At 27.7% G+C, this 27,839-nt stretch overlaps 1 protein-coding gene across 4 annotated transcripts; it reads right to left on the reverse strand.

Moving 5' to 3' along the window:
* Positions 1-365: 365 nt before the first annotated feature.
* Positions 366-27,385, reverse strand: LOC113363749 (protein NDRG3). 4 transcript variants are annotated; one of them, XM_026606230.1, is made up of 9 exons: positions 23,597-23,897; positions 10,998-11,093; positions 6,089-6,288; positions 5,571-5,691; positions 5,356-5,497; positions 5,138-5,284; positions 4,667-4,936; positions 2,876-2,960; positions 366-595 (listed from the first exon to the last, which is right to left on the reverse strand). In XM_026606230.1, exons 1-9 carry the CDS (start codon positions 23,863-23,865, stop codon positions 528-530), a joined length of 1,398 nt encoding a protein of 465 aa, XP_026462015.1. In that variant the 5' UTR covers positions 23,866-23,897; the 3' UTR covers positions 366-527. The 4 variants fall into 4 exon arrangements, with proteins under 4 accessions (XP_026462015.1, XP_026462016.1, XP_026462017.1 ...); XM_026606232.1 differs by lacking the exon at positions 23,597-23,897 and adding an exon at positions 22,779-22,850 and having other exon boundaries at positions 368-595; XM_026606233.1 differs by lacking the exon at positions 23,597-23,897 and adding an exon at positions 27,244-27,385 and having other exon boundaries at positions 370-595.
* Between the last annotated feature and the right edge of the window lie 454 nt (positions 27,386-27,839).

Below are 27,839 nucleotides of genomic sequence, written 5' to 3' on the forward strand. Positions count from 1 at the left end.
TATATATGTAAAAGATAATAATAATAATAATTTTATATTAAGAAATGAAATGTTAGCATTAAACATATTTTTGCAAAATTTTAGCTTTATTTAAGATTTAATCTTTTAGAAGTCAATGGCGCATTGAAAACAAAAATAAAACAATTAGATGATATCATGAATAATATATTACTAAAAAATAATAATACAATGATATATAATATAACTCTTATTCAATATACTTTAAATCTACAATGAATATACAAAAAGCTCACTACATACTCTCATTCGAGTAAAGCGTCTTAATTACGAACCGATAATAAAAAAAAATCGGCTTCATCAAATATATTGGTTATCAAAAAATAGCAAAAATATTATTTACAACTATTGGATAAAAAAAATTAATAATCAATTCAAAAAATTGTTCTTGTGGCAATTGTAGTTTATGAATATGTACACTTGTTAGGAAATCTGATTAAGTTTTTAACAAAATAATAATAATAAGAAACAATATGTGAAAATGATAGATGATTATCTAATTATCTACTCTAATAACTTATACTATCTGAAGAATGTGATATGCTCAGCCTGGAAAGCTTTTGCAAGGCGCCGACAGCTAAAACGAAATAAAAATCATAATTAATAAAAAGTGAATGGATAAGATATTTAACTACAATACGTGCATGTAAAACTACGTAATAAAAATGATCTAAGGGTCACTAATGATCCTTTGGGGGTCCAATGATAAATGGTAAATGATTCAGATGTTAGGTGTAATAGATTGGTCTCAAAAAAAATTGAGGATTTCATGTATTTTGTTATGAAAAGATGCGTTAAAAATTATTATTAATTATCCACATGAAATTTAACAGAAATTTTTATTTTCTGAACAAATCGTCATATTTCAAATTAATATAAATTTCAATTGTCTAAGAATTTATTTAGGATATCATGCTTTGAAACTCAAATACACTACAAAAAATTTAGTTAAGGGCAATAAAAATTCAAAAGTTTACTCCTATATATTTTTATTTTTTAACAGGTAATCATCAAAATTATTTTTCACTATTTACAAACTAACTCCAAAAGAAGCAATTTTACATAATTCGTTTTTATGAAACTATTGGTTGATCATCCAAAAGCTACTTTTGGATTGCAATAAATATAATTTCATTAAAAGATCAATGAAAAATTCAATAAAAATATTTTTTGAAAAATTGAAAACAAAAAATATTAGCTATCTAAAAAACTAGCATATATAATATATTATATTATTGAAATTATTAAGATCATGATAAATGCTAATAACTAATTATTAAATAAATGAATGGAAATTAAAAATGTTAATGTGTAATGATTAATAACAACTTTTCCTAATTTTCTATATTTAATATGGTGATAAAAATTTCATAGTGATCTAATATTCTACTATTCATCATGCATTGCTGGAAAAATAAAAATAAATCAAATTATTCAAAAATTTTGGACCGCAAATTTTATTCAATACATACCAAGTTTTTCCGTTTTGTGGTTAGCGTTAATTAATCAATATTTTATTATTAAAAACAAATAAATTTAAATAAAAAAATATCATAAATAGTCAATAAAAGTTGTCTACCTATTTCTTCTAGGGGCAGAAATTCAGAATTGAATTCTAATATTTATTTTTTGGATAAATTATGAATTCAAAAGTAGTTGAATTTAAATATCGTTTACTATCGCGATAAATAAGAAATAATTTATTTTAAAAATAAAATGGGTGTGAAAAAACTCAACAATAAGAAAACATTTAATTCTCTCTTAATAGTTCATATATTGATGCATAGTAAGCACATTACACTTAAATATTTATAGTTATATATAATTCTTTAACAATTTTCGGCAGTTTATGTCTAAACAAAGATCATCTACTTTTAAAAAGTTTTCTTCACAAAACATTGAATTTTTTTCAGACTAATAGCGTATTTTAATTTCATTTTTGTCAAATAATGATAGTGGCATACACCTTAATGAATAATAATAAAAGTTCTTAAATCAGACACTATAATGACAAATTTATCAATCATGCAATTTGAAGCAAAAATAAAATATTGAATAACCACAATTTCCAAAATAAAATTTATAAATACGCCAAAAGCCGATGGATGAAAAATGATTTTGATGATTCGTGAATTTTGATGATTTAACAAAACATAATCCAATCATTTTTATAAGTTGTTGAATTTTTTTATTTATTAAAGCACAGTGCTAATTAAATAAATAAATATTTTTATTTACTATACAAGACCCAAATTTATATTAAAAAATAAAATTTGATTCTCTGTTTTCAAAAAATGATTGATAATGTTTATTAAAGTAGTTTGCATAAGAATATATGAAGTAAATAAGTTAATATGTATTAATGAATATTAATTATCTTAGTCTTTATATACAGTTCATTTTTAAATAATTATAACTTCCATAGAATTTAATTATAAACAGAAACATTTTGTACACATTGTTTCAATATCACAATAATATATATTTAAACAAAGAAAAGATTTGAAACCGCAATACTATTTAAAACTAGTATAAGCTCACAATTATTTTATTTTTGAGAATTAAAATTATTTAAGACAACAAATTAATCAGTTTACTATCCGCTACATAATTTTGTAAACATTGTAAATATAGCTTTTCTCTAATTATTTTTTTAAGTATCCTAAATTTTATAGTCAGCAACAATGCATAAACAATGTGCTAAATTCCAAGTTATGTGATTAATATTTTTTTAAAGTCTGGTTTAACAAATTTTACTCATTTATAAACAGTATTTGGGCATCTTGCCACATTTTGTATATTTTTTTATTTAGCTTTTTAGTGGACTAGAAATCGAATTTGGAATGTTAGCACTTACCGTATCCTTCTCCTTGGAGGAAAAGTCTGAAAGCTTCGGATACTTTGGCAGGTTGCTCTTCTAGAACCATTCCACATTCACTTATCTAAAATAGAAAACATATATTAATAAAAGATAATTTAAAATAAAAAAAGTTATAAAAAGTTTGTAAGAAAATTGATGAAAAAACTATGGAACTTTCGTGGTTTATTACATTTTCTTTTTGTATCACCTATAACTACTAATAAGAACCTAAGATTTAAATGCCACCAAAACTTTTGTTTCAAGAATAAAAATATTATCACTTTAGTATTGAATTGTTCAATAAACTAATCCTGAATTGTTTTTTAAAATTGCGTAGCTGGAATCACATCATTACTATTCTGCATTTATTAAATAAATTTAATATTAAAGTCAGATTTTAAAAACTAATTATTTATATATTTAACTAATGTAATGATGTATTTAACTATGTAATGATAGTGTAATTGGGTAAAATCATAAAAAAATTATCTAGATTCTATATTTGTTGTTGTTGTTATTATGTTGGTAGTCAAAGTCATATCCAAAACAAATGTTTACAGTTTTAAGTACATAGCAAACTTGATTTATTTTTTTAAGATAGAAAAGCCTTAAAGTTCTGCTCAGTGATTTTCTCTTATGAAAACATGAAGCCAAGAATAAACGTTGAGGTTTAGGAATTAGCGCCAATTATAATTAAGTGTACGCAAATTCTATCAAAAATATAAGAAGTTGCCAAAATCTCACTGTTTGGAATTTTTGATATCTTAAACTTTAACTGTCCGGAACAATTGCAAGAACCCTCCTCTCCTAGAAAGCACTTATTTTCGACAATTATAATCTAAATTGTGTAAAATAATTCCTAAAAAGTTTTTTTTTACAATATCAAATTAAAACTGCAGTTGTATTCAAATAGTACAAAAAGGCATGTATAAAATACGGAACTTATATAAAATATATAATGACACAATACTGCCTTACTTGATCTAAACCTTGTACATATAGAAGATGAAAATTTTTGTTGAACTTGAAAAATTAGTAAAACCCACTTAATAAAAACTTATAAAATTTTTATTTTTTTATAATTAACTTTAGCAAGAAATATCGCTATTATTGTGTCTTTTTGAAGTCAAGTCTCTTTACTCGGTTTTCGGTTCAATATTTGTAAGAATTTTAATATTTGCAATATATTTAAAAAAACTGAGAACAATCTTGGAAAGACAAGGAAACTGGATCGGACTTTTTCTGCAAAAAGAGTGCCTCCTGCACGACGTAGTCGAGAGTAAAATAGAAGGAATGAAAGAAATGGGAAGAAGAAGAATGTAGACGATTGACGACTTACGCGAGGAGAGAAAATACAGGGAACTGAAAGCCAAAGCACATGATCAAGAAGCATGGAAGCAGAAATTTGGAAAGGAAAATACATGAGTGAATACATGAGATAAAAAAGCGGCAGGGGAATGGGAATGATAGACGAAGGGTAAGGAGGTCATTTGTTTGTGGTGGCTCTCACACCATGGACTTGCCTTATTATTATATTGAAAAGTAGAAGGATTTCAAAAGTTCGCGACAATCAGGAACAAAAAACCTAAACCTGGTATAAATATTGCTTCTAGAATAATCCAGGTGCATGGTGGACCATCCGGGACCGTCCCGGATGGATCAGTTAATGGTTACCTTAAGGATCAAATCATATTAATCTTACTTAAGGGTTAAAATCACCTTGCTCTGCTTCCATGCCTCTTACATACGAAATAATTGGTAGATCATATCATAAGTCCTTTATCTCACCTTCATCCAAGTGGAGTTCTTTGGATCCAGACGTCCGTTCAACGTGACAGTGTCATCGACATGTGGCGATAGGCTTCCTGTAATGTTCATTACGGGCATCTTTAATGTCATATCGTTGTTCTGAGGTCCGGATGTCGGGCTACGGGCAATATTCATATCCGTTCTTCTCAAATACGTGTCTATCAGCATCGAAAGATTCACTGGATTTATTTGCTGCTCGAAGTAATTCTTGTAGACTTGGACGAGGTCGTGGTTACGCTCTTCTGTATTCTGTAATAGAAAAAAATGGTTAAAAAATGAGTAATATGCCTAAAAACTGCTGCACAACCTATATGTGATCTTTTGTGAAGCTTATATTTAAATAAGGATGTCATAGATATGAAATGAGATTGACCATCAAATATAGGTTTGTTAGCCTTGGTACTTGTATAGTTCGAATGTCAAAGTTCAAAATATTTCTGAATATCTTACTCTTCCAAAGTGGTGCCACATCAGATAATCCACAACACCCTGGGTCATCCCTTTGGATTTTAAATGACGGGCGTTCAATTTCTGGTAACCCCATTCGATCCAACCAGAAACCGTGCTCACGCAGTTTACCAGACAAAGAGCACCAACCTGTCACAAAATTTATACAAATATTAAAATAATTTCAAAAACAAATTGTAGCTGGTGAAGTATTGCTCTACCTGTTCTGGATGTTCGATAGCAAATCTGGCCAAAACGTTGGCTCCAAATCCAACTCCAAAACCGATAACAGATTTTAGTCCAAAATGAGTCAATACGAAAGGTAATTGCCCAGCCAGTTGGTCCATCGTAGGATACACATAGCTGTCAATAGAGGAATAAGAATTATTTACAAGAATTCGTATTATTGGATAAAAAATAATAAAAATATTCCTACTCTTCTGGGTAAGTAGGAGCTCCTTCTTCTTGTCCAGGTGCGGTGACATGATAAACGCAAAAGTTTTCAAGTAGAGCTCTCATTGAAGGATAATTAAAGAAAGCACTGAAACTTGACGAATCTGGAAGAAACATGCATAATTCTATGAGGATTAATTCGATTTAGTATTATATTCAATGAATATCTTCCATCTAAGTTTCTGTTATGAATTCCAAAGTTTTAAGCACATTGTTGACTCGAAACTAGACGATAAAGTTTGTTGGAATTATTCGCAACAGTTTGAAACTTTGAAACTGTTAGTGGAAAATTGGGTTTAATGCAAATAGTGTGAATTGTTTAAAATATTTAGTATCCGTCTGTAATTGTCTGGAATTGTTCTGTAACTTTCCAAAATAGGTTTCAGAAACGTTTTGAAAGATTAAAATGATTCAATTTACTCAAGAGTGAATGAATATAAATGTTTATCTTCACAATTCTTCCCGTCTATATTTATAATTTTTATTTTTTTTTCTACTTACAGTTCAATCCAAGATCATGATAAGTCAGAATTGCTGGTTTTGTGCAATCACCAACTACAGCAACTTGCAATTCACCATGATCAGTAGGGACTCTGGAAATTGTTCCAATGCTCTGCCTTGGAGCAGTTCTTGATGATGGAAATTGGAGCTGAATTGATTTTAGTTCGATGTCGTCCATTGGATCACAAGGCATGGTGTTGCTGATTTTTGGAGTTGGGGAGAAAATGTGGAAAAGCATCGATTAGAAAGGTAGGATAAAGTAATAATATAATTAACATATTTTTATTGAGTCAATAATTGAACTCCTAAACGCCCTTATCGATTTTTCTCATAGTTCTAGTTTATAATAATTAAAAAATAATTTTCGTACGATTCGTGGTTTACCTAAAATTAGCCCTGACTGTTTTTGATTGACCGTATTCATTCTATTCTAAATTTTGATCTATATATTTTCTTTAATTAAAATTAATTAATTCAAATTAAAGTAAAGCAGAATATAATAAGTTAGAACTGTGTTTTTAATATTTCGTTCTACTAAATTTCTTTGGGCGTTTCTTTGGGTGGTCTCAAGGCGTGTCCAATACTCAAGTCGTAGTAAAAATATTTATAATTTCTATACAATATTTATATTCTAAAGGAATTCAATTCTACTGCGTTATATTTTCTGAGTTGATAAACTAAGTCAATAACGTTTAACTGTACCTCCTAATTGGCTTGTCACGCTAAATTAAAGACTTAGGAGCGTCTTGTATAAACAGTAACAATAATATATATGAAGGTCAATAAGAACTATATAGCTTCAAATTATGGAAATATAGCTACGTAAATTATTCCTGGTGATTTAATGCAAACTTTATATATGTATCTATGTCCTGATAAAAAAAACAAGGATATATTGCTATCCAACTATCACCTACTATCGCTTGGCATTTTTGTTTTTGTCGCTATCACTAATTTATTTTAATTATACACTAATTTGATTAAGTCAAACGTATATAGTATAGCCTAACGTTTTTACTCAATTTAAATAATTTAATACAATTTTTGGTATACTTTGGGTTGGTTCACACTTTTACTTATTAGATTAAATTTCAATTATATATAAATATATATAAATTTATTTCTGTGTAAATTATTTATAGATTGCTATAATAATTACAATGATAATTACAATTCTAATTTCAAAATCATGCGTCTACTTTTTCGTGCATATACGTCTACAGCGCATTATAAATGCTTCTTTTTCTACAATTTCTATATTAATAATTCTAAACTATAATGAAAATAAGTCATATTTTCATTTTTGAACTATAATGGAAAAAATCATATTTTGTATGAAATTTATTTGGTTTTATGTCAAAATTATACCTTATGTATCTCCAAAATTCTAATTGTCAATATTAAAAAGAATTCGTATATTCATTTTTAAAATGCCGTAAAATAGACCAGTTTTAGCAAGGCTATGTTATGTAACAGTTTTCATATAAAGTGGTACTAAAAACTGTCAAAATTCTATATGGTTGATGTGCAGTCCATAGAGAACCTAACCTAGAAACCGCACAAATGTCAAAAAAAATCGATCTTAGATAACAGGGTCTTTCTGACTCAGCTTCATAACATACAAGTGACGTTGCAGTTTATGTGAAAAACGCCTGATAGTACAGCAAATACATGGTATTGTGACGGTATTTAGTAGCATTTTGTATGAAAACTGAGACGTAACATAGCTTTCATATAAAGTGGTACTAAAAACTGTCAAAATTCTATATGGCTGCTGTGCAATCAAGCGTTTTAGATAACCTAGAAACCGCACAAATGTAAAAAAACGATGCTAGATAACAGGGTCTTTCTGACCCAGCTTCATAACATATAAGTGACGTTGCAGTTTATGTGTAAAACTGTGATCGCACTGCAAATACAAGGCATTTCGACAGTATTTAGTAGCATTTTGTATGAAAATTGGAACGTAACATAGTCTTGCTATAAAATTGGTCTATTTTGCGACAAAATCGGCTCCTCTATCTAAAAAAATAATATTTTGTATGAACTTGTTATTATATCGTATCAGAAATATTTCGTCCATATCTTCGCTGTGTATATCTGGAATTCAAATTCTTAATAGAAAAAATTATACATTCATTTTTAAATTAAAACGAAAAGAAATAATATTTTGTAGGAAGTTGTTCGTTTGTATCTTTTCCACATTCTCGTTGAAAATATTTATGAAATATTACATTGAACTAATTAAGAAATTACTTTATGAATAAATTTTAAATGATTTTTATGCAAAATAGTAAAAACCAAAAACATTTAAAATTATGAAGAAAAATGATGTCTGTTAAACTTTAATTTTACCTTTAGGACTTATTGGGCTTTTCATTTACACATATCCTAATACTATTGCATATTATGTTTACAAAAATTTAATATTATAAAAAAGCAATTTCGCAAAATAAGGAACAAATAGTATCATTTCCCTTTTTTGCCAAAAAACAGCTTTTCCTTCTTATCTTGGCAACGAAAATAAAGCACAAATTTCCTCTACCCGTTTTGTCACAAATCAATTTGTCCTCGATAAAAACACACATATACATATAAAACCACACAAATACACATACATAATGATTACTTCAATCATCTATTACAAGAAGTATTGTAATAACATATAAACAATATAATAAAAACACAATAATTTCAATCAACTGTCAAACAACTGACTATACTTTGTCAATTGACCTCTATTAGGAAGTGCATAAACAGAAATTGTTTTTATTTATTATTATTAATATGCAATGCAAAGAATCGACCGAATGCAAATTTTTATGTCATCAAAGGTTAAAAAAAGGCTATCTTTGTAATTGGCAAGTAATTCACGCGATTTTGTTTGTGATGATTTATTGTTAAATAATTGAATGGTAATAAATGAAATATAAATATTTTGTTATCAGTCATTTATTTATTGCAAGTGCCAATTAGTTATTATTTCAATTATATATTTTGGGCAAAATTTAACATTAGGATACGGAAAGTAATTTTTTTTTTATTTCTCTAAAATTTATTTTAATAGTAGTTTTGACAGATTTATACTTCTACTTATCAGAAAGTTTTAAATGTTTATATATAGTTGATTCTAAAGATTTACCACGATATTTTTATTTATTCTTAAGAAAATATTGATATCACTATTGAAATATATCACAATTATAATATTTTTAACTAATGCATTAATGAATTATTTTTTTAACTTACATTTTGTTCATCCTTTATATGAATTCATTATTCTTCATCAATCAGTTAATATTTTAATTATATATTTGGGCAAAATGTTGAACTATGATATGAGATGTTTTAATTATTTTGTATTTTTAATTTTTTTAAATATAATTTAATCGTAAAATATTTTGCCAGAAGGCCCGTTGGATGATTTAAACTTCTACAAATCAGATAGATTTAGTTCACGATTTTAGATCACGAAATATTTGGAAAAATTTTAATGGGTACATATTTTTGAGAGTGATTTATAGGCAGATATAAATATCGGTACTGCATTAGGTCAAAATTAAATTATTTTCAAATTTATTAAATTATTTTTATAGTTATTTGATGATTAAAATTCGTATTGAATATTCATTTATTATTCTTCACAATAGTATTTTCATTATAACGTTTAAATTAAACGTTTTTTTTTTCAAATGAATAAGTTTATAAAAAAGTTGTATTATTATATTAAAATATTACAAAAATGCATATTGCAGGATGTGTTATTGCATTCAAGTACCTTAGTGGAACAATTTATTCTTCTAAGTCAAATTAGGAAGGTTTTTGATTTATTCATACCAGTATATATATTATTTAGATGTAGATATTATTTTTAAATCGAAATGAATTTTTTACCATCATTTTAGATAAAATTTATATTATACGTTTCAATAATTGCAATATTTTTTAACATATGTATTCAAGTTATTAATTCTAGAATTTTATTACAATTGCATATCTTATTCAGACATTGAATTTTTTCAAATCAAACTGGATTTCACTCCAGATACCAAATCCATTATTCATAATAAAGTTTATAATATACGATTTAATGATTGCTATCATCATTTGTTTGTCCAAAATGCCTTTCAAACAAACACGATGACTCAAACTATATGAGTCATGGGTGTTGCTCAAGATTTCATCATGTACGAAATGCGTAATTATATTGTAATAATACATGAAAAAATGCTGTGAAATTAACCAACTGTTGTACTTACATTCGTAGCCTGAATAATTGCGTAAAGATCTTCTGAATAAAAATATACTAAACAAATTGTTTTGTACTCATATCGATTTGGAGAACTCTGTTATAACTAGTATACTTATTTTAAAGAATTTAAAATCTTTACTTAAATTATTACAATCGTATTTAGTGTACCGCATTAAGCCTTTTCAAAAGTAGAAAAAACCTGAGCAAGTACACGCTCGCGGTCATATAACACCTTAACATCGACCAAATGATGAGCTACGGATTTGAAATTTGGTATATCGTATTTTCTCGGAAATACCTATAAAATGGCATCAAAATCATTTGATTACCAGGGTGGGGCCAATTCTGTATGGAAATACGCCCATACCATTTATGATAATTAAGATTTCAGAAGACACAAAATCCACATCGACTTGGAGAACTCTCTTATAACTAGTATACTTATATTTAAATCTTTAAAATGCTTACTTAAATTATTAAAATCGTTCAGTGTACCGCATTAACCCTTTGCGCTCGTATGGCGACATAAAATGGTTACGAGTGCAAAGGGTACTTATAAAACATTCACGTTTGGCATGAAAATTTCCATTTCGTGGAAAATTTCCTCGTATTTCCTACTTGTCTTTTTTATTTTTTTTTCAAATTTCTTCTTCTTACCCAAGAAGGGCGGTCTCTTCCGCCGAATTTGGCGCCGGCATGTCTGAATTCGTGTTCCTAACGTTCGCAATGTTGGCAGCGCTTGTCTGACGCCCGCTAAAATTAAACATGAAGAAAAAAAATACTATGACTATCCGGAACAATTTTTTCCCTTGATTTGATGAGAAGATATAAAATTTCCATTTTATTTACATACACTGAAGATCGATTAAAATTTGAACTAAAAGTGTTGATTTCGTGTAAAATTTGGAACTGAGAAGGTGTTTGTTATTTACAACATTTATATGATGATGCTTGGTGAAGACAATTGTGGGATCGTGCTGGTGGTTATTTATAATATATTGTATTCTTAAAATTAACGCTAACAATTAGTCGAAAATGAAATAATAAATATTGGAAAATATACTGTATTTATATATATCGAAAATTAGTACCACATTTAAAACGAATTGTATGCAGTTATTTTTAAGAATACATGTTTCAACTTTATACATTTAACTTATTTATATAGGTACATGACGGGTTGTTATTAGAAAGATTGGAATATTTTAGACAAAGCTTACAAATTTCCTATTCCTAATATTTTGTAAAATTTATAAACTTGGTCTGAACATTCCAATCATCGTTTTGGATACATATAATTTTCATTCCCGTATTTCTGCATGCACAAATGAATTTTATTCCTGATGTGGAAACAGAAAATATTACTTTGTGGTATTTTTATAATTATTTTATGATTTTAATACACATAAGTTTTGTTTATTAGTATATTAATATGATTTGGGTGCATTTTGTGACGGTGCAGTAAAAGCTCATTGTGAAAGCTTTTATCGAAGATCTGTGTGTAAAATTTATTTTACTGCGGTTTTAAAAGCATTTAACTACTTATTATATTGGTAATTTATGCAGTTGATATATTTTTTCATGGTACGTTTGTAAACGACATTTTAATAGGTTTCATACGACTTTTTGGCAAAATTCCATCTATCATGGTTACCAGTTCAATGAACGCACACGCTTATTGTTTTTTACACAATAAATAAATTCTAAATTTATCTAATACTAAACTCTATTCAAGTTTTTACAGCATTCAAATGTAACAGTCTTTCCGAATAGTAATGATAAATTTAATTCAAAAAGCGCTGTTTGTTTCTACTCGCAGTCTTGCACATTCCTTGTGAAATGAGGTCAAACTAATTTTATAAATTGCTCTTTCTGGATCTAAAGAGAAGTATTGTTAAGAAGTCACTTTGAAACTTCCCAGAAATTGATGATATTATTATTATTTAGATACGGGGCTTTAATTAGAACAGAGGCTTTGGTATATATGTATATTTAGTGAGCGGATTTAATTAAATTATTCGCAAGCGAATTTGATGAATGATATACGAAATAGAATTTACATTGTTGACGTTGATGATGAAATAAAATTATGGAATAAAACTCACTATGATTTATTATATATAATTTAAACTTTTGGAATAGAACGGAATTGCATTTATGGATAATTGAGATGAAAAATTGAAATTTTGATTTAGTATCGTTTAAATGAGTGGTTCCCAAAATGGTAGACATGGACCCCTGAGGAAATGATCGAGGGTCTGCGGCAGTGGATCACAATACCTCATATTGATATCTGTTGTCTTATATTATACTATCTACAAAATAGTCATATAGATACAATATTCATAAATAGAACTTAAAGTATATAAAAAATTGTATTTTTTATAAAAATGTGAAAGATGTCAATCGATTTGATTCCAATATGATTGTTGACCTTGTACAGACCCAATTTGTTGACTATCGAAGAATTTTACCCATATTCTTTGCAATTTTAGAGACCGACATTCTGGATAAAAACCGATTAAATAGTTTGTAAAATAGTGGTCTACATGTAAGATTAAATCTTACAATATTGTTCTCAAATATTGATAAATAAACAATTACTTTGCGCGTACTTCATTTTTAACTTACCGTAGGGTAAGTTATAGTAACGAGCCAAAAATCGAAATTTTTTGCATATCAGTTTCAGAGGTTTCTGAACATTTTGGCATACCTCAGAGATGAATGTGTGTGTGTGTGTACGTGTGGAGACAATTTTTCGTCGACTATTTCGGGCGTATGGATGAACCGATTTGAAAAATTGAAAAAGCAATTGATTTGTATTGATAGGGAGGTGTGCTGATTAGTTTTTGGCAAAGGCAGGTTCAGCCGTTACGGAAAAACGGAGCAAAGAGTGCAGAAAAGAGAAACCGAGTTTTTGAGAGAACGAAGTATCCGATTTCAATGATCCAAAAAACATTCTGTTTGTGTTGGCAAAACAATTGTTTTTAGGAAAAAAATTTTTTTATATAATTTTTTTTCAATTTTTTTTTTGTTTATCGAAAATAATTCAGCTTTTAATTTTAATTCTGGCTAAAGTTCTGAAGTCAGTTTATATAATTCTTATAAATATTAGAAAATGTTGCAATATTTATAATAATCTATTTGAAAACATTTAATATTTCTCGACGATTTCGTTACGTTACGGAAAGTTCCAGCAATTTGCACGATGCCATATACCACTAGTTTAATTATTATTTCAAATTAAATTGTTAAATGTATACAAATAACATATATTTTAATTTCAATATATATTAATAAACTTTAGTACAGTTAAAAATGTAAAAAATGTAAAAAAATTTGATGTAGGGTAAATAAAAGGTCCTAGACATAGGACCTAAATAGGGGTCCACGACACAAAAAGTTTAGGAACTTATGGTTTAAACGTACAAAACTGCGCAATGTTCTTTAAATAATGTGTAATATTATGATTAAAGATCATGCAAGTGTTCTTAAAATAGGATGGGTCAAAGACCTTAAAATATTATTTAGGTACTATTGATTTGCATGAAATTCGGCGAACACAAGTTAATATTAAATTAGTTTTTGATTGCAATATTGAAAAAACACATTTTCAAAAGTTTCCAATTTGTTGGCATTCCTTTATCAATTGTCACAAAATCCACACACATCTAATTAAGTCATATTACCATCTGAATCTTTTTCGCAATATCAGCATTGCGTCGACACAAAAACAAATATTTGAAAAAACTTGGCAAAAAAGATGACAAACGAGATTGCAGACAAAAGTACAATATTTGTTGGATGCTGTCGTGCATTCAAAATTTACTACTTGGTTATGTAAACTTTACAACCGTTTCTTCATAGAGGAAATCTTTTTGCAATAAAATATTTTAAATAATAATCATATAAGCTCTACTCGTTATAAGAGATTAAATGATACTAAATAACTCTGAGCAATGGCTGTGTGTTTTATTAAAGGCAGAATTAATTGAAATGGGTTTTAAATATTCATATTGGATCATCCTTGACGATTTGACGCATTGGTTTAGTTCCATAGTCAGCTGGTGACAACTTTTGATGTCTAGAAAAATTTTCCTTAATCTGTTCATTACCAGATTAAATAGTGACGGATTTGTCAAACGTATTGACAAAATGCATACATAAATATATGTAAGTCTACATTTGTGTCTGTATTCAATATTCACCTTTACTCTACCTATATCTGGTGCTCTACCTTTATCTTTACTCTACCTATATCTGGTGCTCTACCTTTACCTTTACTCTACCTATATCTGGTGCTCTACCTTTACCTTTACTCTACCTGCATATCTTTACTACCTATATCTGGTGCTCTACTTTTACCTTTACTCTACCTATATCTGGTGCTCTACCTTTACCTTTACTCTACCTATATCTGGTGCTCTCCCTTTACCTTTACTCTACCTATATCTGGTGCTCTACCTTTACCTTTACTCTACCTATATCTGGTGCTCTACCTTTACCTTTACTCTACCTATATCTGGTGCTCTACTTTTACCTTTACTCTACTTATATCTGGTGCTCTACCTTTAACTTTACTCTACCTATATATGGTGCCCTACCTTTACCTTTACTCTACCTATATCTGGTGCTCTACCTTTACCTTTACTCTACCTATATCTGGTGCTCTACCTTTACTAATTAAATTTAATAATTAAATTTTCGCTTTCATCATAACGAATTCAATTTCGACATCGTCGGAAATGACTCGAGTTGATAATTTCATATGTTCGCACTAATTGATTAAAAGCTTTGACCTATTTTCATTAGGTTTTAATAGAGTGTCATAGAAGTTGCCAGGAAATTTGAATTATTTATTTTTCGTGAACGAAAGCTCGGTTTACAGTTTGTGTATTTGTTCGATACGTAAAAGTTTTCTCGAATGAATAATGGAAAAGGAAAAACTCACCGAAGCGAAGAAAATATTTCGGTAGGAATTTTAAAGAAAATAATGTGAATTGAAGCAGAATAAATAATTATTAAAGTTTTGGAGTGCGCTTGAGAAATATACACATATAATAAATATAAAGCTTTTTCTTTGTTGCATTGAACTTTGTATGAAGTTCTTTGATTAAGAAATTGCTGACGTCAAGTGTAAAATAAGCATAGAGAATTCTTTAGTATTTTTGATATAATCTACAAATATCAAAATTATTTTTTTAATATTTGAAAACTATATTGTGCAGATTTAAAAATTATTCATTATTGTAGAATAGTTTCACCAATTTTTCGTAGAGTCGTTGATGATGAAATAAAATTATGGAATAAAACTCACTATGATTTATTATATAAAATTTAATCTTTTGGAATAGATCGAAATTGCATTTATAGATTATCGAAATGAAGAAATGAATTTTTGCTTTAGTATCGTTTAAACCAGTGATTCCCATATACGACTAGTTCTATAATATTGGTTTAGTTCCATTTAAGACAACGGATCGACCGATTTGAATAATCAAAAAAACATTCAATTCGTAATGACAGGGAGAAGTGGTAATTAATTTTTGGCAAAGGCAGGTTTAGCTATTTCTAAGGTACAGCACTAAATGTGCAAATATCTTATAGTCTATATAATATATTCTTTATGTATAATATTTTAAATAGAGAACAAGCAAATTTTTGGTAGTAACTTAGAAAGCCTAAATCGAATATTTCAAAGTTATCTTTATTTACTTAAAAATAAAATAGAATCGATTACTAATCGTTTTCGATCCATCATTAACGAAATCCAACTAAATATATTTTATGTTTCGCAGATTAAATTTTTTTTCACAGGGTATATTATTCATTGATTTATCAAATAATTTTCAAGTATAAATAAATAGATCACAATCTGTGGATATATGTAAGCTAATTTTTTTTTTTAAATAAAAAAGTATCAATTGAACGTTTATAATGATAAATGAATTTGTATGTTTAAGATTGCAGATTTAAAATTAAGAAAAAAATCAAAAATGAAAACTGTTGCATATTTTTGCGTTTCGAGGACTTCGGAGGATTTTGGTATACCTTGCAAAAAATGAATTAGTCCAGTCATTATATTAAGTTCACTTCGGAATTCGAGATACCGAGGGTAAATACTGTATATTGACACCCTAAAAGTTGTCTCAAAACCTACATATGGTAGGGTGTACGCAGGTCCCCCACTAGCGCCCCCACACTTATTCTTTTTACTTTCGTTGTTTTAAAGTTAAAATTAAGTAAAAAGAATAAGTGTGGGGGCGCTAGTGGGGGACCTGCGTACACCCTACCATATGTAGGTTTTGAGACAACTTTTAGGGACAACTTACCTAATTTAAGCTTAAATGACTGGACTAAATGGTGTGTGTATGTATGTTTGGATACAATTTTTCGTCACAATTTTGGGTGCACGGCTCAATTTATATGATTTAAATAAACATTCGATTCGTATTGAAAAACTATTTTATGAAAAATTTAAAAAAATTCAAAGGAAACTGCTTTTGTTTCAGAAATTAAAAAAAATTTAAAATTTAAAAGTGGTTCAATTGCAGTACGGAAAGTACCAGCAATATGCCTTAAGGCACGATACCATGCACCGATAGTTATTTTTTACAGTTATATACCACTAGTTCTATATGCATAATATTTTTCCTCGTTTTATGAAATGTTTTCAATGTAAAAATAGAACATTCGTGCCGTTTATCACGTAGTACACACAGTTTGACTTAATTAATTCAGTTAGAGCGACCGGCATGGCGCAACTTACTAATCGTTAATGCGTTCTTGTACATCAAACCAACTGCGTAGTTTTAACTAAATGCCCACAGCACCATTTCCAGATATATACCCGCAGATAATAATATTTTAGTTATTCTAATGTTCTAAGTCATTTTGTGGACATGATTATGGTATCTGTTTAGATAAGGAACACGTATCCACCGGTATGACTTTTTATCAAAACTGGATCAAATCACATCACAATCAATTTTATTAGAGATTTTTTTTCTATAAATTGCATAGTGCCCATAAACGATCATCTTTTTAGTTGAAAAAAGAAACTACCAGTATAAATTTAACCCTTTCGACTCGGACGCCGCCGCTTCGGCTGCAAAATTCATATAAATCTCGCAATTCGCGAGTGGAAAGGGTTAAACCTGAATAGATCTATTGATTACTGAAATATCCAGTGATAAGTCATGATTAAGCAATCATGGACAACCAAAGGATTATAGTTTTAATAATAATACTCATTTTCCTCTAATGAATGTTTCTACGGTATGAACTTCAATGAAAACTTTTGATCCATTGCCTTTGATATTGATATTTCATTATCAAAGAATCAAATAGTAACCAAGTTAATGCTTAGGCTTTAGAAAAGTACAATGTTCGTCTACATTTTTTATTTACTAATAATTTACCATTACCATTTACATTATTATTTATTATAGAAAAAAAAATCTTTAAATGATTAGAGGTTAGACCAACAAGGAAACAGAGGTATCTCTAAATGCTCAAAATCTTTTTCTGGTTACTAGCAATTATTAAATTTGGCCTAATTTGAATGTTTTTAATCAGCTATCATTTATATTAGGTTTAATGAATAATAAGTGTTTATCTTGAAATACAAAATACACATTTGAGAATCAGGAAGTTCCATGATTAACGAATCGGACCACATCTAAAATATCATTTTTTCTTTTATTTGTTAATAAATAGTATTATTTTTGTATTTTTCAATAGTAGCTACAAATGAGTAGTGTTTTATCTTGATAAAAAATATTATTTTCTAAAATTAAAAATAATGAAAATAATACGTTAGAGACTCAAATATACACAATATCGATAGGCGATATCCAACAATCTGTATCATTTTTCTAACGAAATATAAAAATATATTATTCTTCTAAGTAGTTTTAAATAAAAAAAGGCGCGCAACTCAAAAAAACGAAGGAAATCTTATTTGAAAATAATATACCATTGTCATTTTGTAAAAATAATCTATTAGAGTTTAGATTAATTGGCTGTTTATAAAATTTCTATCTCGTCCTGCTTACTAAAATCATTTCTACTAAATTCTACTGAATATTTCAATTATATTATAAAAAAAAACAAAATGATCGCCTTCAGAGTCTAAAGGAAGTTTGAAAATGTATTTTATAAATTACTTAGTTTTTTTACTACTAACAATAAACAGAAAAACTATTTATATTGATGGATGGAACACAATGTCCTCCCATATATAAATTTCCTTACAAACAAAATTTTCCTATCTTGTCATCTTCTGGAGGAATATTGAATTCATTTAATGCTCTCTTCTATTTAAATTAGATTATCTTCATGTGAAAATAAATTCAATAGTCTCCAAGAAAATTGAATTTAAAATCTATCATCAGAGCTGATGACTTTAGCAATTTGCGATCTTCATGTTTGGGATTATCATTAGGTGGATAGAACCGATAATCGATCCTGGTATCTTAAATATGCGAATGGGTAATTGAAATTTTAAACATTGGACAGATTGTGGGAATATAATTATATCTGTTACTGTCTTTAAAAATGTCTGGATTCCTAATAGCAGAAATAAACTCTCTTCTATTACTACGACTGTAAATACAATTATTGTTCTCATGCGTTCTATAAAAAGTGACGGATAGACCAATTTTAAAAACTAGTCGACATAATTGTATATTATCACGCCACTACAATATAATTACGGCTTATCAACAAAAAAATTAATAGAATTATTGCGTAGTTGAAATTTAACATGAAGGAGGACTAAAACTTGTTGGGAAAAATCATTTTGGAGAGTCCAATCGTACGCCTTTGGAAATAATTTTGGAACGTCCAATCTTATGCCTTTGAATATATATATATATATATATATATATATATATATATATATATATATATATGTATATATATATATATATCCTCTGGCCTAGATCTATTTATGTAACATATTCAATTTCTTGTTTATCCCCGATATTGCGTATTTAGTTCACAGTTGCATTAGTCGTATTAGAAATAGAACACTTTGCGATTGTTTTCACCATTCTTGTTTTAAGTTGCATAGGATAAAATTAAGGAAATAACACAAATATTTAGGGATAACCCACAAAAATAACTTTGTATGGGATTAATGATTTATTGCCACAAATTTAAGGAAGGAGTTCTGTGGCATCAGAAATTATTTTGTGAATTGGAAGCATATTATCTTACTTGGAAGACTCATATGATGATAGCTTCGAATTTGTTTATTCATTATGTAAATTTCAAAGGCGTGAACAAATATTTACAGTTATCATGTCAACATCAATATGCACATAGACTAAATATTAGTTATCTTTGTTGATGAAAGTAATTGATCGAATATAAACCGTTCAGCAACTTGTTTTTTCGCGCCCATTTCATTTTACGATCGTGTAAATTAGTGTAATATTTCCATTAAAATGTTAGTAAACACTAAAATAGACTCCATATCAAAGTTCTTGATCAATGTGACCTTCGCAGAATCAAAATAAACTTCTCCAACTCTGCTGCATCATTCGATAATGTGCAATTTTATCATTTTGTTTACTCCGGCCGGCAATATGTAATAATTATGATTAGATACGTAATTTGTAATAACAGTACTCTAGTTCGCATTATTTTTATATCTAAAGTAATTGTGGTGCGTATATACGATTTTGTTTACTCGGTTTTGCCGGCTTTGTTTACCGGCTTTAAATTTTGGCTCGGAGCCTGAAATATTAAATATTTGCTTCCGTTTTTAGTTCTTTAGCTTGTTGTTGTAATAACTCGTAGGATTTTGAGAGCAACAATGCATTAAAGTTTTATGCCGAGTACCAACCGTGCTCAAATATTAAAACGATTTTCAGAAATAATCATCAAGTGCCCGAAGAGCAATTTGTGTTTTTGGCAGAAAATCTGGATCACCAATTTGAGATTTTCTCGAAATGTCAAGTCAATAATAAAATGAAGATTTTTGTACTGATACCGATTTAAAAAATTAATTATAATACTTAAGAATGACTTGGGTTAGAAGTTTTTCTTTTTAATTTGCTGTTTAAGTCATCATTTTTCATCAATGGTTGCTCTCATTGAAACGTCGCAATAAAACATTTTTGGTCAAACGAGGATTTAAAGATTTCACGTTCTTATGTCTTATATATAAAATTCTTCTGTACGGGTGTATGATTTGATACTTCTCCTAAACGGTTATTCGGATTTTGATAATTCTTTTTAGAGTTTGTCAAAGGAATTTTTTAAGATTTAATTAACGGTAAAACTATAGTAATATTGTAGAAATAATTGGCAAAAATTACAAAAAAACACTTATCATTGTTTGACATTGAAAACTTTTGAACTGTCGTCTGCTAGAAATGTAAGTTCACTTGAATTTGGAATTCAGCTGAAATTATGAGCCTAGATAATATTAGAATATAATATACAAGAAAAATGTAATGTCTATATTTTATTGCCGAAAAGCAGCTGAGATATGCCAAAAATTAAAATAATATAAGATACAGTCAACAGTTATGTTTAGCAGATGAAATTACATAATTCAGTTTAAGTTTAAATAACGCAATAAGTCCAAAATTGCATATACATTATTTTTTTAAACTTATGCATGTCGCATTTTGGTTAAAAAATATTTCTACTTACTAAAAAATGATTTAGAATTTTGTTTCATGTGACAAAAATCATTTGTTTGGCATTGGATATGGAATATTTAGCAAGTTGATATTAGATTAAAGAGTGCTCATATGAAATAGATTTTACAAATTAATTCACCTAAGATTTGAATATAAACAATAATGTTTATTAAATTATTAGTAAGAAAAATGTACTTTAGAAATTATAATTTCCAAAAAGCATAATCGTACGAGATTATGAAAATTATAGATTAAATTATTGAAGCAATTAAGTTGTGTGTTAAAATCAAGTGTGATATTGTTCTTTTACTACAGATACTATATTATTTTTTTCTGAATTTCTTATACTGCTTATGCTAAGACCATAAATAAATCACAAAGATTGGACATCAAATAGGATATTAAAAAGTATAGAATAGGATATTAAAAAAATTTGAACTTTTGAATTGTAGACGTGGGTACAGGACAACGTCTGTCGGGTCATCTAGTATATATATATATATATATATATATATATATATATATATATATTAAAATAACATGACAAGTGACAGCTCTGATTAAAAAATGATGATGGTTCAGTACTTGTTGATCCATATACGTGCAAGGTCGGTGATTTTAAATTTCACTATCGATGGATTTATTTTAAGAAATTTGTATTCTAGGAACGCTTCAAGATTTTATAAATAAAATTAGGAATGTATTAATAAATTGATGATTTTTTTAATTTGATATTAAGGGAGACATCATCCATATTAAAATATATGAATAAATATTATCATGGTAAGGGATTTTTAGAACAATCAAGAAATTTAATGATAATTAATAAAGATAGTGAAGTAAAGATAAACATTAAATATAAATCTTAAATTGCTACCAACAAATAAAAAATGAGTTCTTAGTTAGTTAAATATAGAAGAATTCAGATAATCACTTTTGTTTCATCGATTAGTTAGTTTTCGATTTAGTGTCATCTGCAGTATGAATATTTTATTTTTTGTAAATTTTACTTTTTTATAAATGTAGCATTGCAGATTATTTTACCTAGTGATAAATGTTGTCACCTTGAAATACACCATTTTCATATAATATATACAACTCCTAATTTCTATAGCGAGTGTTTTATTGATTTCATATTTCGTAAAGTTATTTTGGTTACGTCCATTCAAACGTTTCAAATGAAAAGGTTTTGGCACGAGAGCTAAAAGTAAAATATAGACCTAAAACAAATACATTTTTGGTATACAATATTATATAAAAAACAGACCAAGACTTTAAAAAAAACGTTGATTTTTGGCACACAAAGTCTTTGGTTCACACACATGAAAAATCACAAAAATTTACAAGAGAGAGACACATCATTAATTACGAAAATGCAACTTTTTATGAAGTTGACCTAGAATTTAATGCCTGAGAAATATGGAAGTTATCCAAAATTTTCTTCAAGGAAATTAAATTATTTGAAGAAAAGTGCACAATATTTGAAAAAAAAAACTTTTGTTTTGAGCAAACCGATATTCTTTACATAATATTTCTGGTAAATTTTAACGATCAGATTTAAGTTTTACAAACACATTCGTTAATATTTATTACATATTTTGCATCGATATTGTGATGCAACCGTGTAATTCTCATGCTTTGAATATTTTTTATGTTTAACATAATAGCTTTTACTACAGTAATTAGTATGTGATTATGATAATGAACATAAATGTTACTAACAACTTTTATGAAATACTGTGCAAAATTATTCTACAACTCATTCCACTACTTTTCATACCGCATATACGCAGAAATCCACATTTTAACTAAATTCTAACCGCACTAAAATTCGACACTAATTCTAACGATTTTTGTGGTCCAACTATTGTCTTCACATGTCTTGAAATGAGAAGCAATTTGTTAAATTTATTTCGGTACATGGAACATTATGAACCATTGGATCTATGTTGCAAGATCTACGTAAACACATGCTAATAAACATATTGAAATTCAATTGACGTGTTAATTGGATACAGTGTTGGTCTAACCGAATGGTTTATATTATGCAGGAAAACTTCGAGAAGTCGTAAGAAATTTTAACGATGGACCAAACTTTTTGAATTTTTTATTAGCCAACTTTTCACCTACATTTAAAACTCTAGAATATTGGGAAAACTTCTTATTTAAGACTTCTAATAATGGAGCTCTTACAGAGACCAAAGTTCTCTTGGATTTTAATAAAAATGTCGCCGCAAATTCGTAGAAGCCAAAATGTGTAGTTGCAAATACCAGAAATTAGTGAGTTTAACTAAAACTTAAAGCAACAAGGTAGTAAGTAAAAGCACAGATAAGCAGAAACATAAACAAAAGCAGCAGAAACTAAGGAAAGCATTAACTTAGGACAAATCAATAAAGATAGGTTAGTAAAAATAATAGCAAATATGTATTTAATTCATAGAGTAGATTCTTCTTCTAACTATCTGTCTCTATACACACAATGACGTAATCTACTCACAAAAATTAATATTATCACAAAAGCATTGTTTGATTCCAAAAATCCACCACCACAACAATGTGCTTCTTTCAAACTTTAACAATTTTATCTGCTCGTCCTACCTCACAATTTTGTTGCTTCTTCCATTGGCATTGAGCAAAGGTTCACCAGCTCCTGTTTTTTGGTTTGTGGAACCTCCTGTAAAGGCTCTCTTGACAGTGTCAATTACTGAGGAAGGAGTTGTTGGTTCGGTGGTTGACATGTAGACATTTCCACCGGCGTTCCCTAAACTTGTATAACCGCCATTGTGGACAGGAGATGTGTTGGAGGTTGGTTCTTTTGGTTTTTGGACGTATGGCGTGTCGCCAATTGGGCCTAAGACTTGAGGCATCTTGGGTGGATTTTGGCTTCTTTAGGAATTGAAATTTTAAACCAATTTAGTGATTCCAGAACGTATTTGGTTGTTGACTTGTATTTGATACGCCTACAGTGGTTCTGCCTCGACTGCTCGGTTACTGAATGTATCGTGCTACCAATCAGATTCCAATTGAAATTATTAATGAATCTTAGAAAGTGACCTTTCTAAATATTAAATTTCTGTACAATTTCTTTGGTTGGTTCTGGGTAATATAACTATTTTTCTGAAAATTTTCCAGTACTACGTTGTTCTATTTCAGATACCAATTTATCGAACCAGATAGTATTATCAATATGTACAAATATTACGTTCTATGATGTGCTGTACACTCACATCCACCTTACTGGTGTTTGTTACTCCAGAATTGAACTTTCGGCAGGTTTTTACGTTGTTTTAGTAATAGCATTCGGCTTTTATTAGAAATCAATACACGGTGTATGTAGTATCTTCAATGCGCCTATGTGGTGGTCAGGTCTCCAAGTGGACCATTTTTTCCGATTTTGTCAAATGTGTCTCCTTGCTTTGCAGACGATCAGATTTGATACAGAGATGAATATAAGGAAGAAAGAAAAGGTTAAGATAAAGTATATAAATTATAAGATGAATGAAAATATTAAATTTAGATAGTGGAAAGTGGAAACAGAAGATGAAAAAGACTTAGGCCTAAGACTTAATTTTGAATAAATTTGTTTTATATAACTTCAATATGTTTTCAAGAATCATTTATATTCATGAAGACGTCCATTGTGTAATTTAAACTCAAGAAAAAAATTTAATAAAAACATTGAATACATATTTTGCCATGCAAAAATTAGCTAGAGGCTTCATATTCAAAAGCATTCAAGAGCATTAGGTTACATTTAAAATAATTATTGGAATATTTATTAGTGCTAAACGCATAACATTCTTCTTATCTTATCGGGAATGCATTACATTTAATAAGGCTTGTAGTATATTTACACATATTATTTTAAATTATATGACGATTTAGTAATTTTACATGCGCATACATTCTACAAAATATTATATAATGACTATAGTACTATACATATTCAAATATAAATCAGACGACGAAATTGAAAAATATCATTGATGAAATTCCTTAAACCATGTAAAAAATAGGGTATATGTAATAAATGAAAAAAATATTGAAAAAGTATTTAGAGGATGAAATTTTAATCGTTTTATAGCATTTTATTGATCGATTCAAAATCTGTCCTATATGTAGTAATTAAATCAACTATTTTTAGGAAAGCCTAATGAATACAATCTGATAAAATTAAAAAAATATTCCTGATAAAAACCTTTACCGACATAAATAATAAACACTGTATAGCAAATATTATTAAACTTATCGAAAGAGTATTTAATATTTATATAGCTCCAAACCGCAATCTTTTACATCTTTTGTAATATTTTATTGATCGGTTCAACATCTAATCGATATGTTGCAATTAAATTCAACTTATTTGTATGAATGAAATAATGCAATAGCAATAAATGCCAAAGAGTGAATATATAAAAAAAATCCGTCAAACTTTCAAAATTTATGCAACTAGTCGAAGAAATCAACTTCACCAATCTCATAAATTAGAATACTATCTATATTTGAAATATTAAAAATAGTAAAAAAATCTAATTGAAAAATTTGATTTTATTATCTTACATACTAATTTTTAATTTTTCCAAAATAAACAGAAATTTGACTTTATAATCAAAATTTCAGAAAATTTTATATATTCATGGTACATAAATTTGTTATATTTTTATTATTAGTATTCATTTATATTTTTTCAGCTAATACGATAAACAAATGAAATAAAAATATTTTTTTAGTTAAGTTATATAGAATTAATTATTTTACATACTATTTCTTATTTTTCCCAAAATAAACAAATTGATTTTTTTTTCTTTAATTTTTTAAATGAATGTTTCAGTAAATTTTAAAAATACCTGGTAGTTTGCTACATAAATATTTTTTTATATTTTTATTAATTATATTTTTCCTTATTAGTATTTATTTATATTTTGTTAGCTAATACAATAAAAAAATGAAAACAAAATAAAAAACAATTTTTTAACTAATTTATATAGAATTAATTATTTTGGCATACTTTTTCTTATTTTTTCTAAAATAAACAGCACTGTAAAAAGAATTTTTTTCACCCTTAACTTTTAAAATAAATATTTCAGTAAATTTTCAGTAAATATATACATGGGAGCTACATAAATAATTTTTCATATTTTTATTTATTTCATTTTTCATTATTAGTATTTATTTATATTTTTTAGCTAATACAATAAAAAAATAAAATGAAATAAAAGCCATTTTTCAATTAATTATGTCTCATTTTTTCAAAAATAAACAGTTATGTAAAAATGGAATTTTTTTACTTTCAACTATTTAAATAAATGTTTCAGTAAATTTTATAAATTCGTTGCAATTAGCTACATACATTATTTTTTTATATATTTTATTATTTATATTTTTTATTTAAATTTTTTGTTATTAGTATTTATTTGTAATTTTTACTGCTAATATAATGAAAAATAAAAATTAAAAAAAATCGTTGATGATGTAAACTAGGATCTTATAATATTATTAAATCATTGATGCTTTAAAACTGGAATATGCGGTTAAGGATTTGTTATCCTAGATAATTTTAATTTTGTCTAAATTTATATATATATATATATATATATATGTGTGTGTGTGTGTGAAAATAATTAAAAAAAATAAAAATAAAATCTTTGATGATTTAAACTAGGATCGTCTAATATTAATAAATCATTGGTGATGTAAGGCTGGAAGATGCGGTTAAGGATTTCTTATCCTGGTTATTTTTCAATTTGTCTAGATTTATATATATATATATATATATATATATATATATAACAAAAAATGAAAATGAAATAAAATCATTGATGATGTAAACTAGGATCTTCTAATATCAATAAATCATTGATGCTATAAGTCTGGAACATGCGTTTAAGGATTTCTTATCCTAGATATTTTTCAATTTGCCTAGATTTATATATATATATATATATATATATATATATATATTCTGAATAGATATTGAATATATATTAGATATATAACTATGTGTATAAAGAAGTATAAGGATCAGGAGCCATTTTGAGCGAATTCTTTGCTAAAAATCAATACATTTACGTCACTAGCGAATTTAGTAAAATGCATTGCGCATAAAAAATTAATAAATCAAATGATTAACAAGTGAATCCATTCTCATATGATAGTGATAGTGCAATATGCTGTGTCTATGCTGTAATAAAAGTTATATTGATCGACCTACATATCAATGACACATGGTTTGATAATCGACTTACCTGGAGATTTGGGAAATTTATTTCGGTAATGAATCAGGTGTGTCTTTAACAAACACTTTACACTTATCACAGGCACTGTTTGTATTTTTTTGAGAAATTAAAATGATGATTTCAAAGGAGTATGATTTTCATTGAAATGCTAAGAGTGATACTAGACATATGAAGTTGGTTGTTAGGGACCACTGTTGTCAAAATACGAAGTAGGGCGGCGTTCGACTACAATCGGCCATCTTCGAGTTCGATTTAAAAGAGAGTGGCGTAGTCTAGAGTTTTTATGCAGGTACTAACGGTATTTGGAAAACGAGTTTTGAATCTTGAATGGATGTTATTATTATTTAAGCAAACCAAATGAAATCGAATGTTTATTGTAATATATTACATCGTAGTTTATTTTATCGGCTGCTTAATTTTTATTTATAAAAATATGGAACACAACTGCAAAGACATCCACACCACATGGTTACACAAGGTATTGGCTTAGCATAGATAAACAAGTATAAATGCGACTTAGATTTGACTAATTTTTTTTTCTGTAATTGTTTTGACTTATTATTATATGGATTTTTATTAATCAGAAAAAATACTAGATGTCATAT

This window comes from Ctenocephalides felis, unplaced genomic scaffold, assembly GCF_003426905.1.
Source record: "Ctenocephalides felis isolate EL2017-DRISC unplaced genomic scaffold, ASM342690v1 CF-g0.4_SCAFFOLD_00845, whole genome shotgun sequence".
Taxonomy (NCBI): Eukaryota; Metazoa; Arthropoda; class Insecta; order Siphonaptera; family Pulicidae; genus Ctenocephalides; species Ctenocephalides felis.

Excerpts from the sequence above, each read along its gene's own strand:
- LOC113363749 (XM_026606230.1), bottom strand. The coding sequence starts at position 23,865 with ATGCCTCAAGTCTTAGGCCCAATTGGCGACACGCCATACGTCCAAAAA. Across the intron at positions 5,285-5,355 it reads CTATCGAACATCCAGAACAG|GTTGGTGCTCTTTGTCTGGT; the intron begins GTAGAGCAATAC and ends ATTTTGTGACAG. Across the intron at positions 596-2,875 it reads CCTCCAAGGAGAAGGATACG|CTGTCGGCGCCTTGCAAAAG; the intron begins GTAAGTGCTAAC and ends ATTTCGTTTTAG.